This window comes from Nelusetta ayraudi, unplaced genomic scaffold, assembly GCF_046127955.1.
Source record: "Nelusetta ayraudi isolate G7.1 ecotype Tasmania unplaced genomic scaffold, CSIRO-AGI_Nayr_v1 ptg000042l, whole genome shotgun sequence".
NCBI lineage: Eukaryota > Metazoa > Chordata > Actinopteri > Tetraodontiformes > Monacanthidae > Nelusetta > Nelusetta ayraudi.
Genome location: NW_027466092.1, coordinates 2,781,254 through 2,795,437, shown reverse-complemented (window position 1 = coordinate 2,795,437; position 14,184 = coordinate 2,781,254). Strand labels below are relative to the sequence as shown.

At 42.8% G+C, this 14,184-nt stretch overlaps 1 protein-coding gene across 1 annotated transcript in view; it reads right to left on the bottom strand.

Annotated features, from left to right (window-relative positions):
* ca10a (carbonic anhydrase Xa) overlaps positions 1 to 14,184 on the bottom strand; it is a 195,215-nt gene that overhangs the window by 98,566 nt on the left and 82,465 nt on the right. Inside the window, exon 3 of the mRNA XM_076033662.1 lies at positions 9,780 to 9,922. Coding sequence (XP_075889777.1) covers positions 9,780 to 9,922 — 143 coding nt within the window. The remainder of the gene's footprint in view (positions 1 to 9,779; positions 9,923 to 14,184) is intronic.

The window sequence follows — 14,184 nt, the reverse complement described above, 5'->3', positions numbered from 1 at the left end:
GCTGCAGTCGAGTTTTTAATTCTATTCAATGGCTGATTGTTTTAGTGATGCACAGGCTTTTCCTTTAATAACATCAATAATGAATACAATAAGAAGAACAAATGAGTATTGTCACATTGGTTCCATCCATTGGCATCTCTGAATGTGCCTTTTCAGCAGGTATTGTGATGTAAAGGGAGGCGATCAGACAAGAGCAACAAGAGCTATGAAAGAATGATCAGATACTAGTGATCGGTCCCTCGGAGTCATGGTCTAGCCGACAAAATGTTTGGGCAAGTAGAAATATTTCATTTTAGAATTGTATCTCCATTTACTGCGGGGGTTGAATTCAAGCCTACTGGTTCTGAGTATTCCATGAATGTGCTTGTGTTTGTGTTTGTGTGTGAGTTGTGTACGCGCACGTGCGTCCATCTTTTTATCAACAGGTGTCTCCTCGTTCTCTGCTACCCCTGCTACAGAACTGCAGAGTAAATAATACAATACAAATGTAAAGAACTGAGTTATTGTCATTGGCAAGAATTTCCCAGCGAGAAGCAGCATTTTCAATTGGAGTTGCCACTGAACCTACATTTAATTACAAATAAAATGCAGACATTTTGTTGGTTCAATGAACCCCCCCCCCAAAAAAAACAAAAAACAAACAACAGAAACACAGCTTAAAAAGTACTTAAAACTAAGAAGACCTGGATGTCCATATGGTCTGACACTAAATTAAAACAGACTAAATATTTAGATATTCTAGTTATTATTCCAGTTTACTGCCCTTTTTTTCCCTTGTCTTGTACTAGCATTCCTGGCATTCACGTCTTCTATTGACTGATGAGCCGAATCAAAGCACAAATGAGAGTAAATTAACAAATTCACACATTTGACTCAACAAAATTGTTTGAAATTTGCATCAACGTGTATTATTTCTCCAAGGATGGGGCGCTGTGGGTTTCAGCCTGTTCACAGCTGTTTTCGTTGGTTTGTGTGCCATGTACAGGATGAGAGGCCGGTGCACTTCTTCTTTCTTCGGTTTGCCTGAAAAAGCGTGCGAGCTCCCGCCAAAGCTGTGTGCTCTTCTCACCGTCCATGGTGTCATGCCGGCAAGTGTGACGGGGTTTCAGTCGCAGCGCTAATCACTGACCTGCACATCAAAAGTTCCAGGGAAGTCTCGTGACCTTGTTAGGTTAAATAATCTGTCTTCATCAGCGGGAAGGACTCACACAAAGTTTTTTATGTGTTGGAGACATTCCACTGGAAAACCAAACCATCCACAACTAGGAAGGGAATACTGCATCATACCTCGCTGTGCCTTCAGTGGCCTTTTTGTTTACAAACTATGCAGTACGTTTACCATTTTTAAGCACAGTTAAATGTGTGGATATCACCATTCACACACAATACAAATGTGGGCAAAAACGTAAAAAGGTACAGACCTAATATTTCACTTCAAAACACATAGTTGACATAATTCCAAATGACTTCTATGGGTAGATCTTGTCCCTAAAATAACATCGGATGACTTGCTTTAATGATAAAAAATAAAATAAAATAAAAATAAACACGACAATGATTGTGTTGAAGCTGATGCAATCACAAACTTGAGTCCCTGCTTCTTTCATCATCCTTCCCAGAACTTTTTGAGTGCAATGTTGTGTTGGAACGGTGCAGATTGAATAATTAAAAATATCCTGGTTTCTATCTTTAATTAAGGTGCTGCATATGTGTGCTCACTTGGGTTTGGAAAGGCCACTTTCTCTCAGAAACATGGGAGTCAGCCGGGACCCAGAAAACCCTTCTGTCAGCTAAGCTCCGAGCCCCACATGACGCCAGACTACAGATCTTCCTCTCCTGGGATGTCATTACCGGTTCTTTAAGACGGGATCCACCAATGGCAGGAAGAAAAGCAGAGGAAGATGATTTCAAACAAGATTTAAAGGGCTTCGTGCAATGCAGCATGTATTCTCACCAAGATATGAGGAGAAATCAGCGCTTGTTTTGGCTTTCCCATTTTGGGGGATTGAGGATCAAGAAAAAGATGGATAAATTGAAATTTGTATTTATTGTGTCTTCCTCGTGGGGACTAGTTTTTGTATTATTTATTTTAAATCAATATTAAATTATTTTGTGAAAAGATAATCTTGTCCATTTAATAATATACTAATTTACATGCACACAATCATGTAAACTTAACCTGTTTACACAAAACAAAAGCAGGAAAAAAAAAGTACAAGTTTAGGATTGGACTGCACACTGAGATGGAACACTGAAAGAAGTTAATCTGGGACCAATCTCTAGGATACACAGAACAGATAGCCGATGGAAACACACCGGCACGCAATTCATTTTGCAGGCGAATCAAATCTGAAGCCAAGGCCAAGTCCGCCATCTCCCTCCCCCCCGGCTGATATAGGGATACAACACTTGATTCAAATGCTATTGGCAAAGAGAGAGTGAGATATAAAACAAGCTGACTGTGGCCTTTTTTTTCCTTTTGAGAAATCTACTTCCTGTTGCAAAGCTTAATCGATGCACTGGACTGTTTTTCGATATGGCTCCACCACAAGTATTAGTCTTATTACAAAGTGTCCTGGAGCTCTACTGGAGCACAAACGATTTAGAGAGAAGAACATTTATTATTCTGTTTGAAAAAAAAAAAAAAAAAGTGATGAGGTAGTTTTCTCTTTTTCAGCATTATTCTCAAATTGAGCGGATAAGGTCAGCATGAAATGATTGGTCTCTTGTGACTCACAGTTACAGTTTTAAGTCAGAATTAGTTCAGTTCCTAACTGTGACTTTTGATGTTTTACCCGAGCACCTCTACCTCTAATATATAGTAGCCACACGTGATCATCAAGGCAACAAGGAATTTTGATTTATTTAATGATTTCTATAGTAACAACTCGTGTTATTGGGGTCTTGCAGCTCAGAGATTCGTGACAATTTGCACTTGACCAAAAACCTGACATTGTGAAATGAAATAAGATTTAACAGAATTTCAAACTTAATGATATATCATGCAAGTTTTTTTCAAAAGCCATAATTTTTTCCATTGGAGACTCGATGTGGAGGAGCCTATCGATAGGTGGAGCGGATGCGTACATTACAAGTACATTAGTATTGGGCAAGGCGTTTGCAGCGCTACAGTTTAAGGCTTGACAGTTTACACGGGGAACAGATGTTCAGTGAATGCAGAATAAGGCTGCGTGCCAGCAATTCACCCACCTTGAGCAGTATTACATGCATGACATTCGGAGCACTTGTAAGAAAGTGGCAGAGCGCCAGAGGTTCTTCTCTGTTCAGACTAGCTGGAGTTTTAGGAAGTTCTTTCCTATAGGAGTTGTTATTGCACTATACCAGTGTCATGCAGATCGAAATGTTAATGCTTCAGGACGTGTTTTTGCTTTGTGGGCACCGGGACACTGTTCTCTGTTCATTTCGTGACGTCTGTCACCTGTGTCTCATTCTCAGCCCTGCGCTTTATTATTCTCACCTGTGTTTCACTGCCCCAGTGTATAAATAGACCTTGTGTTCCTTTAGTTCCTCGTTTCGACTTACTTTTGTACCCGCCTTGTCTTTTTCTTTCTGTTTAAGTCTCCCAATTTGGTTCTGTTAATTTTTTTTTTTTTACCCTTATGGACACCCTTAGTTTGGTTTGGTATTGTTTAAAGTAAATCATTTTTTGTCTGCAAAATCCAGAGTGGTCTGCATTTGTTTCCTGGCCCTACGCTTCCGTCATGACACAAAGTTGCTGTCGGCCTGAAATTGTATAGTGTGAACCTGACACTGAAGTGTTTTCTGGAAAATGTCAAAAATGAAAAAAGACATAAAAAGACATTTTGATTTGAATTATGAAGGCAACGCAAAGTAAAGTTACATCATAAGACGGCGCTACGTGTCTGCCGGAAGAGGCAGAGGTAAACAAGAACGAGAACTCTCAATCTAGTCAGTTTGTTCATGTATTTATTCTTGTAGGTCAGCAAGCAATTAACCACAAGGAAAGTTTCTCTTCACGCTCTTCGTGAGCTGAAAGTTTGGTACGTACTTAATTTGGCAAACATCGAGATAGACAAATAAATAGGAAAATGAAAATCAAATAGATTTTTGGAGCAATCAATTTGAGCAATTACCTCTCTCATCTCGCCATCTGCCTCCTGCTGATCACTTTATGATTTGATGGCTTCTTTTATTTTTTTTTTGACCACTTTGTTTATTTTTGTTGCGCCTTACCTGCGCACTCACAACTTGGACCGGATTCACAGCAACGTCTGTGTGTCATCTAGCGACCACTGTCCCCCTCAGCCTGTCATGTCTCTCTTCAGGCCGTCTGTTGAGCGGTTTGTAATTGAAATTCAGACCCACGCTCGGGTATGCCATGGATGCTGGCTCCGACGTTGCTGTTACAAGTCCAGCTATCTGCGGAGCCAGAGACATGAGTAGAATCCCTGACACGCAATGGCCCCTGCTTGGCTCAGGCAATTAGAACAATCTCCTGCTTTGAAAAGTGGCAACGTGCTGCGGTCAGATGACGCTAATTGCGTTTTTTATGCGGGGGAGCTGTCGTTCCTTTGGTAACGGCGTGACAAGCGCGCAGGTTTAAACCAACTTGTCTTTAATTATCAGAGGTAACCATTTGCATAATTGAATATTTACATTATTGTAATGCACTGTCCGCCTTTTGAAAGTGACATTGGCTTGTGTTTGCAGACTTTTACTTGTCGGGTCACTGGTTTATCCACGGCGAGAGCGGCCCGGGGTGGCAGGACAAAAAAAATGTTCCATTATCACTGGTGGATCTGTCTAAAATACTCCTCTCTCGCACATGTTTTGGAGGAAGTTTTGAAAATAGATATCTGTGAATGCCTAAATCAGTAATCTGCTGACAAATCTATCGTTAAACCTTGGAGAAAAAGATTAAATGCTGATTAACTGACATTTGGGATTACGCTCGAACCAGATGCTCAGTCAAACACCGCTCTGCATTCCGCATTTGAGCTGAGCAGAGAGACTGGAACGGGGTATAAACGTATCAATGAAGCAGACTTGGAAGCTATTATCTCAAGTAAAATATTTTTGTGTCGGATTGTTCATGGATCTTCGCTGCCTGCAACCAAGGACCCATATAATGAGAGCTCACTGTACCAACGTTTTCTATCAGAGGTCTGTGTCTGCATCCTTTCAACGAACTCCACCAGAAATGTCCAAAGTACTTTTTTTTTTTTTACTGATTTTAAATTATTCAGGAGTCTACTAAAAGACCCAAGTTTGGAAATCAGCCCGTTGTGATGTCAAAAAAGGCTCTGACAGCTCTTGTAGGCTAGTAACAAAACCTCCAGACAGGTGTTACTTACTTCTACCCTCGAGCTCCAACTGTGTCAAAGGTCCAATAAAGCATTTAGCTTTAGCAGGGAGCCGAAAGCCAAGCGTTGGCAGTCCACAGAGGGCAAAATATTGTTTTATTTTTTTCTTAAGACCACAAACCTACAGTGGGTTAAAGACAGCGTCTCTCAGAGGTACACAGGCAGAACAATAAAGTGCGTCTCCAGCAACTGGCTGCCTTTGGTTTCCGATTGGTTTGGAATTCAGTGTTAAACCTGAGATGTGGTTCGTGACAGGAGAGCTGCCAGTCCAACAGCCTGCTGTTTGTTGTTCCACCTAACACTCCCTGTAATTAGGTAGATTCAGGGCTGCCTGCACACACACACACACACACACACACACACACACACACACACACACACACACACACACACACACACGCGCGCGCGCGTGCCGCAAGACTTTCTCATTGGGATTACAGGCAGAAGAGGGGGGGAAGGAACAAGACAGGAACTAAATCCCCTGCTGGTGTTCACAAGGCTCAGGGAACACATTCTGGAGCTTGTTTAGCAACCAAAGACGATGATTAAAAGCTTTAAAAGTGTGACTTTTACCAAACTGGCAGTTGGGTTTAACAAGGCGTTGTTACTAAAACACACCGATTTATTAGAAAACACACACTGGCTCAATCCCAGTGACGGCACCCCTGATGCACCTCCGTCCCCCCAAATGAACATGCAAGTGTTCTTCACACGGCTTCATAAATTCCCTGCACAAAGACTCAACCACTTTCCATATTTGGCAATTTATAAATGTTCACTTCACAGGAGGACGTCCTCAGTCGCACCCCCCCAACCACCACCACCACCTCCCCGACTCCAAAGTGATTAAATGTATTAAAATCTCTTCAAGTAATTGCGGCTCATCTATTGCTGTGTAAATATTTAATTAAAGGCGGCGGTTGTGATAAGTGCGATTCCCTCCTATTTACCGTGCTGCTGCGTGTCTCCTCGTCATTAATTAAAATCTCTCTTTGGAGGTCAATTAAATTTGCTTTAACTATTCATTAGCGGTGACGTAGGGCAGCGCGGAAATCTATTAAAGGGACGGGTTCGTCTTCCGCCGCACCCCCCTTTTGTGTGCGTTCCCTCACTCTGGGAGAGCAGTGAGGGTTAATCACTCTCACTCTTGCGCTCCCTCCTGGCCTGGCAAGCTGGTCGAGCCGAGCTGAGCAGAGAGCTCTTCACCGGCCTCTGTTAGCATGTTTGGCCAAGGCTGACTGGCCACCCAACGGCCGGAGACGGGAGCGGGGATGAATCGGCGCTGACAAGGTGAAGCCGGCTCTGTGCTCGCTGGCTGACAGCTCAGGTGCTCGGAGGGACGGAGACACCGCATATTACATTTTAGGCCACTGCAGCGAGAGAAGGAAGGAGCGGAGGGGTGGCGGGCGCACGAGGTTGACTCTGAAAAGTTTCTCGCAGACAAAAGTCCGCAGACGAAGCAGGGGGAGGCTATGAGTGGACCCTAATCCTGAGGGTTGAGCCGATACAGCCGTCCTAGCTGATCTGCTAGCCAGGCACACGTCTGTCACACGTGAAAAATGAGAGTTACTATCCATTAGCAGGTTTGCTCGGATGAATATGCAGCACCGAGCTGATTGGGCCACCAGGGTACTCGGAACACTCGGGGGAGGAAAGGCGAGCAGCGTAACCAGCGCACGCACCGTGATTTGGAAGGAATTGTGGAACCGACTGACTGTTGTATCTTTACTTGGCACGTTTGAAAGTCAGGCGCTAATTCGCAAACATTAGCCTGCTGACACACATCTGGCTGATTCAAAGCCGCTTCTTGTGATGCACAGAACACCCTTTAACCAAGTTCCTTGAAGAGTGCTTTGCGTTTTGCTGTTGTTACACGACCAGCCGGTAGCCTAGCCAGCTAGTTAGCACGCTTAACTTGGCTTACCCAGTCAGTGGCTTTCTAATGTCAGTCTTCCACGAATCTGAGTCGCGGTGCAGGCAGTGCTCAAACCCAGTAATCTCCTTCAAACAGTCTGAGGTCCGTAATCCAAATCAGTTGTTTTACTGTCGCCGCAGCTGCTTTTTCTTCAGAGACCGAGAGCTTCTGAACTCCTTGTTTTCTTTTAGCATCTCGTTGAGACCCTCCTGCAGTGTTTGGTTCCTGGTCACCAGCCCACTGATCAGCTGCTCCTCGACTGTTTGCTCCTCCCGCAGCTTCCCCAGCCAGTTCTGCAGCTGGTTGACATGAGTCTCTTATTGATCGGTTAACTGATAAGCTGCAATTTTTTTTTTGAGAACTAGGGCCGCAGGATAGCTGGACGGTCCTCAAGACCAGAATGGTGAAGGCATGAGTTTAAACCTGCAAGATTAATTTCTATTTATTGCTTCATCTTTTCTTTTTTTTAAAACAAACACACTACTGCACCCCCTATTCCAGAATCAAAAATTAAAACAATTATTAAACCTTTTGGTTGTGGCCAACAAACTCATTGGGCACAGCTGTTAACATCAGAAGAGACAAACATACGCACAGTGGAAGATAAGAGAAGAACATCACTGGTCTGGGACACCGTCTCACAATTTATCTAGTTTTCCTCAGTTGTGTTAACTCTCCAACCATGTATTCCATTTCGCTGCACTCTCACCACTGTTGAAAAAAAATAAATACAGTGACTTCCAACTTCTGGCACTTTCCGTGTCCTGCCTCCCTGATAAACTGACCAAACTGTCAGGGTGGGAGCGTGGAGGCAGGACCCAGATGCTGATCACTCAGGATTGCGGACAAAAGGGTTTTATTTTAACTATAACCAAAACTAAAGGTGTCCAGTGAGGGTGACTAATAGCAAAAACACACTGGGAGGCTTAACAAAAAGACAAGGCAGGTGCAAAAGAAAGACGTAACTAGTGACGAAGAACCCACAAGAACAGACCGGCAATGAACCATGGCGCCAAGAACCTGGACAGAAAAACCACACACATTGAACCAACAAAGGGAGACAAGGACTATTTATACACTGGGGCAGGGGCGCACAGGTGAGAACAATCAAGGGCAGGGCTGAAAACGAGACACAGGTGACATGAATGAACACAGGAAGCAAAGCTAAAGTTACTGACGACAGAACAAACAAATTTCAAAATAATACAGGAAACACACTGAACATGACACAAACTCTTAAAGGATGATTGGTTGGAGTCACACTTGTATTGCTGCCAGTCTTCAAGAGCAGTGCCCAGCAACATTTTTTTGCTACTGTGATGTTGTTGCCTGATCCAGGTGTCAGTTCACACACGGTTCGGATGAAGCAGTGAAGTATGTCAGTCAGTACCGTTTGACTGCAGTGTTTTAGATGCAACTTGCTACCATGGTGTCACGTTAGTGTATAAAACATACCTGGTACAATGCCAAGATCATTCTAAGAGTTTCTACCGGAACTGACACTGCAGAGTATTCTTTAAACCTCCCGCTGCTTCCTCTTCCCTCTGTCTCAGTGAGCAAGGTTCTAACTCTGGACGTCCTGCAAGGTGGCAGCAGCAGGGCAGCGGCTGAATCTTCAATTAAAAATCAGGCCGATGTGAACACACAAATATGTGGTACGTCAACACCATGTGTTGTATTACTGCTGTATGACTGCAAATACAGGTCTGATACAAAGGCCAGGACATGGGGGAAGTGCCTATTTGTTGAACTGCACACGTCCACTGCCTCATAGGTGGTTATTCTGCGTTGCAACCTATATGTTCCATCACTGCCCCGGGCTAATCTTGTACTCACTGCTGGCATGTAAGCACAAACTAGTCATAACATCAATCTCACCATGCAACTGTGCACTTTTGAAAGCAGGCCATCTGTGAAGGCTTCTCAATTAGCCGCTGTCATATGGCACAGGATGGCGCGCGCACGCACACACACACACACACACACACACACACACACACACACACACACACACATACATACACACACACCGAGGCGCACTGTCGGTGATGCAGCGCTGCACAACAACACCCTTGTCTAATCCGCCACTGGGCTGCACGAGTACATCTCTGCAGCCCGCAATGTAATGTTGAAGGTCCACTGTGTAAAATTTGGCTTGATTTATGATTTTTGTATCTGTAAAAGCTTAATATACTGCCCATTATTACATTAATAAAAGTGTATACTTGCAGTCCATTGCCATTTTTGAAGGAGGCCTGAGCATGTTTCCTATTTGGGTCACTGTCAGACGGGCTTCCTTAAAAAATGGTGGCGCAAGATGGAAGCTAACTAGGAGCAAGACAAGACCCTTCTTTCACCAAGGGTGTGAGGTTTGTGAGGTTTTCGTCAAACTGCAATGACCATTGAGAAGAACATCCAGGACGACAGCAGTTAGCAGCGGAGCAATGGGAAAAGAGAGTGAGGAGAGCCTCTAGTGTTCAGCAAGAGAAAAGGACCGACGAGCGTCGGCACGTCCTTACCTTGCGGCCGCCCGTGTTGAGCTTTATGGGTGTGAGGAAGGGGTCGAAGATCATGTGGCTCGTCTCGATGTTGACCGGCGACTGCCTCTTCCCCACCGAGCAAAGGTTCCAGGCCGAGTTGACGAGCCCCCAGAAGGACGGCACTGCCACGAAAGAGGAAACAAAGGCCATTCAGCAAGAGTGAGCATCTGCACTGCTGGATAGCAGACTAGAGGTCACACGGTTAGTGAGTTTAAAACCATATGACCTCCCTATGGGAGACATAATTCCCAGGTGAGGTCAAACCTTCAGAGGTCATCTTATCTACACTATGATAATTGGTGTTTATCTGTTGAATCGCTGTCATAGCTAATGGTTTGTCTTTATCAGTGCAAAATCCCCATGAATAAATCAATAAATTATTATTATTATTTGTATTCCTTGATAAAAAGCGTTGATATCCACGTGTGAATCAGATGATCATTATTATTATATAAATTATTATATTAATTAACGGCCACCATGGCTGGTATACCAAGGACATAGAGGATGAAAGATGATGTTTTATTTATTGGAACTGGTTTGAGAACCACAATCTCAACTCATGGAGGTGTCATTTGGGATACAACTACAAGCAAGAATGTGAGCAGAGGTGTAGCAGAGGTGTAGAAAAAGGTGGTGAGAGCAGCGATGATCTCAGGTTTATAGACAGCGAGAGTGGGGAAAAGACACGAGGCATAGCAGCAGGTAGCAGAGATTAAAATCTAAAATCTTCTCATTGGGAGTTACCAGAGTGGACTTTATCAAGATTGAAGACATGAATATGACGAGATGTAGAGAGGACAGACAAGAAGAAATGAAAGTATCAGAGACATCATAGAACCCTGTGGAACAGCTAGCATGATGAGAATAGAGAAGGAAAACATAACTTGGAAATATCACAAGAAATAATTATGTATCTGACTGAAGCCTCATTGCAGTCCCACAGTTCAGGACACAGTGACAGCATCACACACCTAGTAGACCTAGTAGAAATCTACTAAGAGACGTTAAAGCAGCCACTGTGATCAGTTTAAGGCTTTGGAAATCAAAATGTTTGTGTCTTTCTGGAAGTAATACCTAATATCACATATTATATTATACTGTATTTGAATGTGCACATTTGACAGACCTCAGTTAGTAGATCAGTGATGAACAATGTCCCAGGTGTGAAATCACCCTGAAAGTAATTTCCCTATAGACTTACTGTGAGGCCTTTGATTCTGTGTTATGTAATGATGCACAGGAAGAACACAGAGGCCTCCTGTGATTGGCCACAATCACCCTGATCACACCCTCCCCTGCAGTTGATTGATGGCTTCTCTAAAGCGAACAATAGGCCCACTGTTTGGCCAGAGGCTTGCTGCTTCAGTCAGCTGAGTCCTGAGTGCAACGTGCCATTTTTTTCATCCCACTTCAGATGAAATGTGAAAAAAAAACAAACAGAAATAATGATGATAAAAAAAAAAGATATAGATGCTACTCTGACCAGAGCACAGATTTGAGAAGAGCCACACTGTCATTGTCCAAAATAATACCTCTGATGTTTCATTCTCAGTGACTTTCCTTGTTTGCATAAGCTGTCAATTTCGGGTTCAAGGAGGATATGATCACAGGGAAATCTGAAAGACTTTATTTCTAGTTTCTGACCCCAAAGTGTCAGAAGTTAGCTTGATTTGCAGCAGCAGAACTCAGCTTTGACAGCAGGACTGTGACCTGTGGGAGCTTGTTTGCACTCTAGTGCTCTCCACGGGCTTTGCTTCCTGAAGGAAGTTGTTCATATTAAAATCTGTGTATATAAACCACGTTATAGACGGTACATACATTTTACAGTGTTTAGTGTTTAGAGTGTTGAATCTGAGCCGGAAGAACGCCAGTCTGGATTGGTTTATCACCAATAAGCCATTGAAGGTTATTTTAGGGGTAATAAAGACATTTTGCTAGCTAATAACTTCACAATGCTGGCCTATTAATTAAAAAACAACAACAACAACAACAACATATATATACACACATATCTCGACAATGAGTAAGCTCTCCCACAATCCAGTCCGCTCTGCTGTCTTCCCCTTTCTGTCTTCATCCAATCAAAATGTGCCAGTTTTCTTTTCGCCTACTTGGTCACCAACTACTCACCAGCCACTCTCTCTTTGTCTACTCTCAATATCTGCCTTTACTGCCTCAGTCAGAAGCTGGCTGTCCCCATCCAGAAGATTTCAACAAAAGCATCTTTCCTTTTAATGCCTCACACCTGACTCTCTGTGAGGAATCATCAAGCTGCTTCCTTAAACAATGTACTTCCTGCTGAGCAAAAAGTGCCAAAGACTAAGTTTTATCTAACTTCAAATAGCTACGGTCCTTTCTTAAATATAATGTTTGTCTGTCCTGACTGAATTGACTTGATGCATGCACAAAGGAGAGCCTGTAACCCCAAGTCTTGCTTATGTTCAGGTTTGCCCACTGAAAAGGCTGCACTACATGGCTGTATCATGTGTTCAAAATAGTGTGTCAATAAGTACTTAGCACCGAATTATGCAATGTGAAATGCACTATCCGCACTTATCTGGCATTAGTTTCAGCGTCACATTGTGGGGCAAAGCAGACTTTTTGGGGAATGTGATCCAATCGCTGTGACTTATGGGGCTATTTTTGAGACGAGAGAAGATTATTCAGCTTCTAATCTGCTCACATGTGTGGCTTAATGCTGAGGGGAATGGATGGAAGAGTACAACAGTGTCACTGCAGTGGGCGTGATAGACATCTCAGCCACTCATTTCATTATGTAAGACCTGGCCTTCAAGGACTAAAAATTCAATTTCATCCACCGGGGAGGAAGCAAAAGGCTTAACATTGTCTCATCAGAACTGAGAGGCTGTTTGTCCCTTCACTGCTGGCCAATGTCCAAAGAATCTTCCACTTAGGAATGCACAGTCGGAGTGTGGTCAATGAGCTCTTTGGGAATTTCCGATAAAAAGCCGAGTTCATTTTAAAAACAGAAAGCCATGATAAACTTCGAGACAAGCAGCCGCCAAATCCTCGAAAAGTTCTGCAAGAATTCTGTTCTTCACTTTGCTCAAATAAACATTTTCGAAGTAACAATGAATCGGGTCTTTATTGTGAGAGGGAGGCTGCTGTTTGAACTTTAAACTGAATGGATTATGAAGTAAGCTAATTCAAACCATTGGGTCTCAGCCTTTATGCAGAGAAAACAGAATAATAATAATGTTAATATTAGGATTAAAGATACCAACAAAGAGTTTTAGGATGAACACATATTTTGCAATTCAAATGTCTTTCTTGAAATAAAGTCAACGTAAAGAATTTTGTTACGCTACTTTCACAATGACACTAAGGTCAACCACTCAAAATCCAGGCTGGAACATCCTTTCATGGAAACAACAACAGCAACAGCCACAATCTGAAGATTGGAAGTTTTATTTGTTTCAGTGTGACTCTTTACAGTATTTTTTTTTTTTGCACCTCCAAGAAAAACCAAAATCAAAAATCAAAAATTAGGAAATTTTAGGGCATTTTTATGATACAAAATTCTGAGAATCAAGATTCTTTTCATTAATTTGAGAAAAATGGGCGAGACTGCACATATGACTGCCTGCCACAAGCATAACAATGACTATCTTGTGTAGTTGTGTTGCGTGTGAGGCAGCCATGTGGAATATTTATTGCAATGTCTCAAAACATCCTGCTTCATAAAGTTGGTGTCCTTCAGTGCTTAGCAGTGCTTTTCCTGAACGTGTCTGCTGCTTGTCTAGTGGCCCTTCGAGAAGGCAACACATTTATTCAACACTGTGGTCCACAGTGGTGCTTTTCATGTGATGGGGACCGTGTCTGAATGAGTTATCAACAAATGTTAGAATAAACATCCTCGTCCCTGAATGTTTTGCCTCTCAGTAGCACTGGATATATTCATCCTGCGGCATTAGTTCTTCATAATTAATTAACAACTCCCATGATCTCAAGTTGTGTATTTTTTTTTTTTTAATTTAGCAATGCCAGACGGCTGCTCTGATATCATAATTATTTTGACGGCAGCTATTAAAGCCTTCATACCTTTCCTGACTAGCACATCTGTTTGCTGTTCCCACATATTTATGCTAAATACGGCTTTATACTTCAGGGTTTGCCTCAAAATGCGGTGAAAAAAAAAAAATTGTAATAGGTTCAAATTATTGACTTGAAAAATAAAATTTTACACTTGTAAAATAAAAAGCAAAAGCTGCAGTTTCTCGGCTCGTCTAAAGGGGGCATCCACATGTTTGTGCTCTCCGTGAGAAGATGGCCTGGACATCACTCAGAGTCGGCAGCCCGGGGCTTTAAACCTCTCGGACATCTTCACTAGTTGCTACTACACATCAGTGTGCGTTATTGG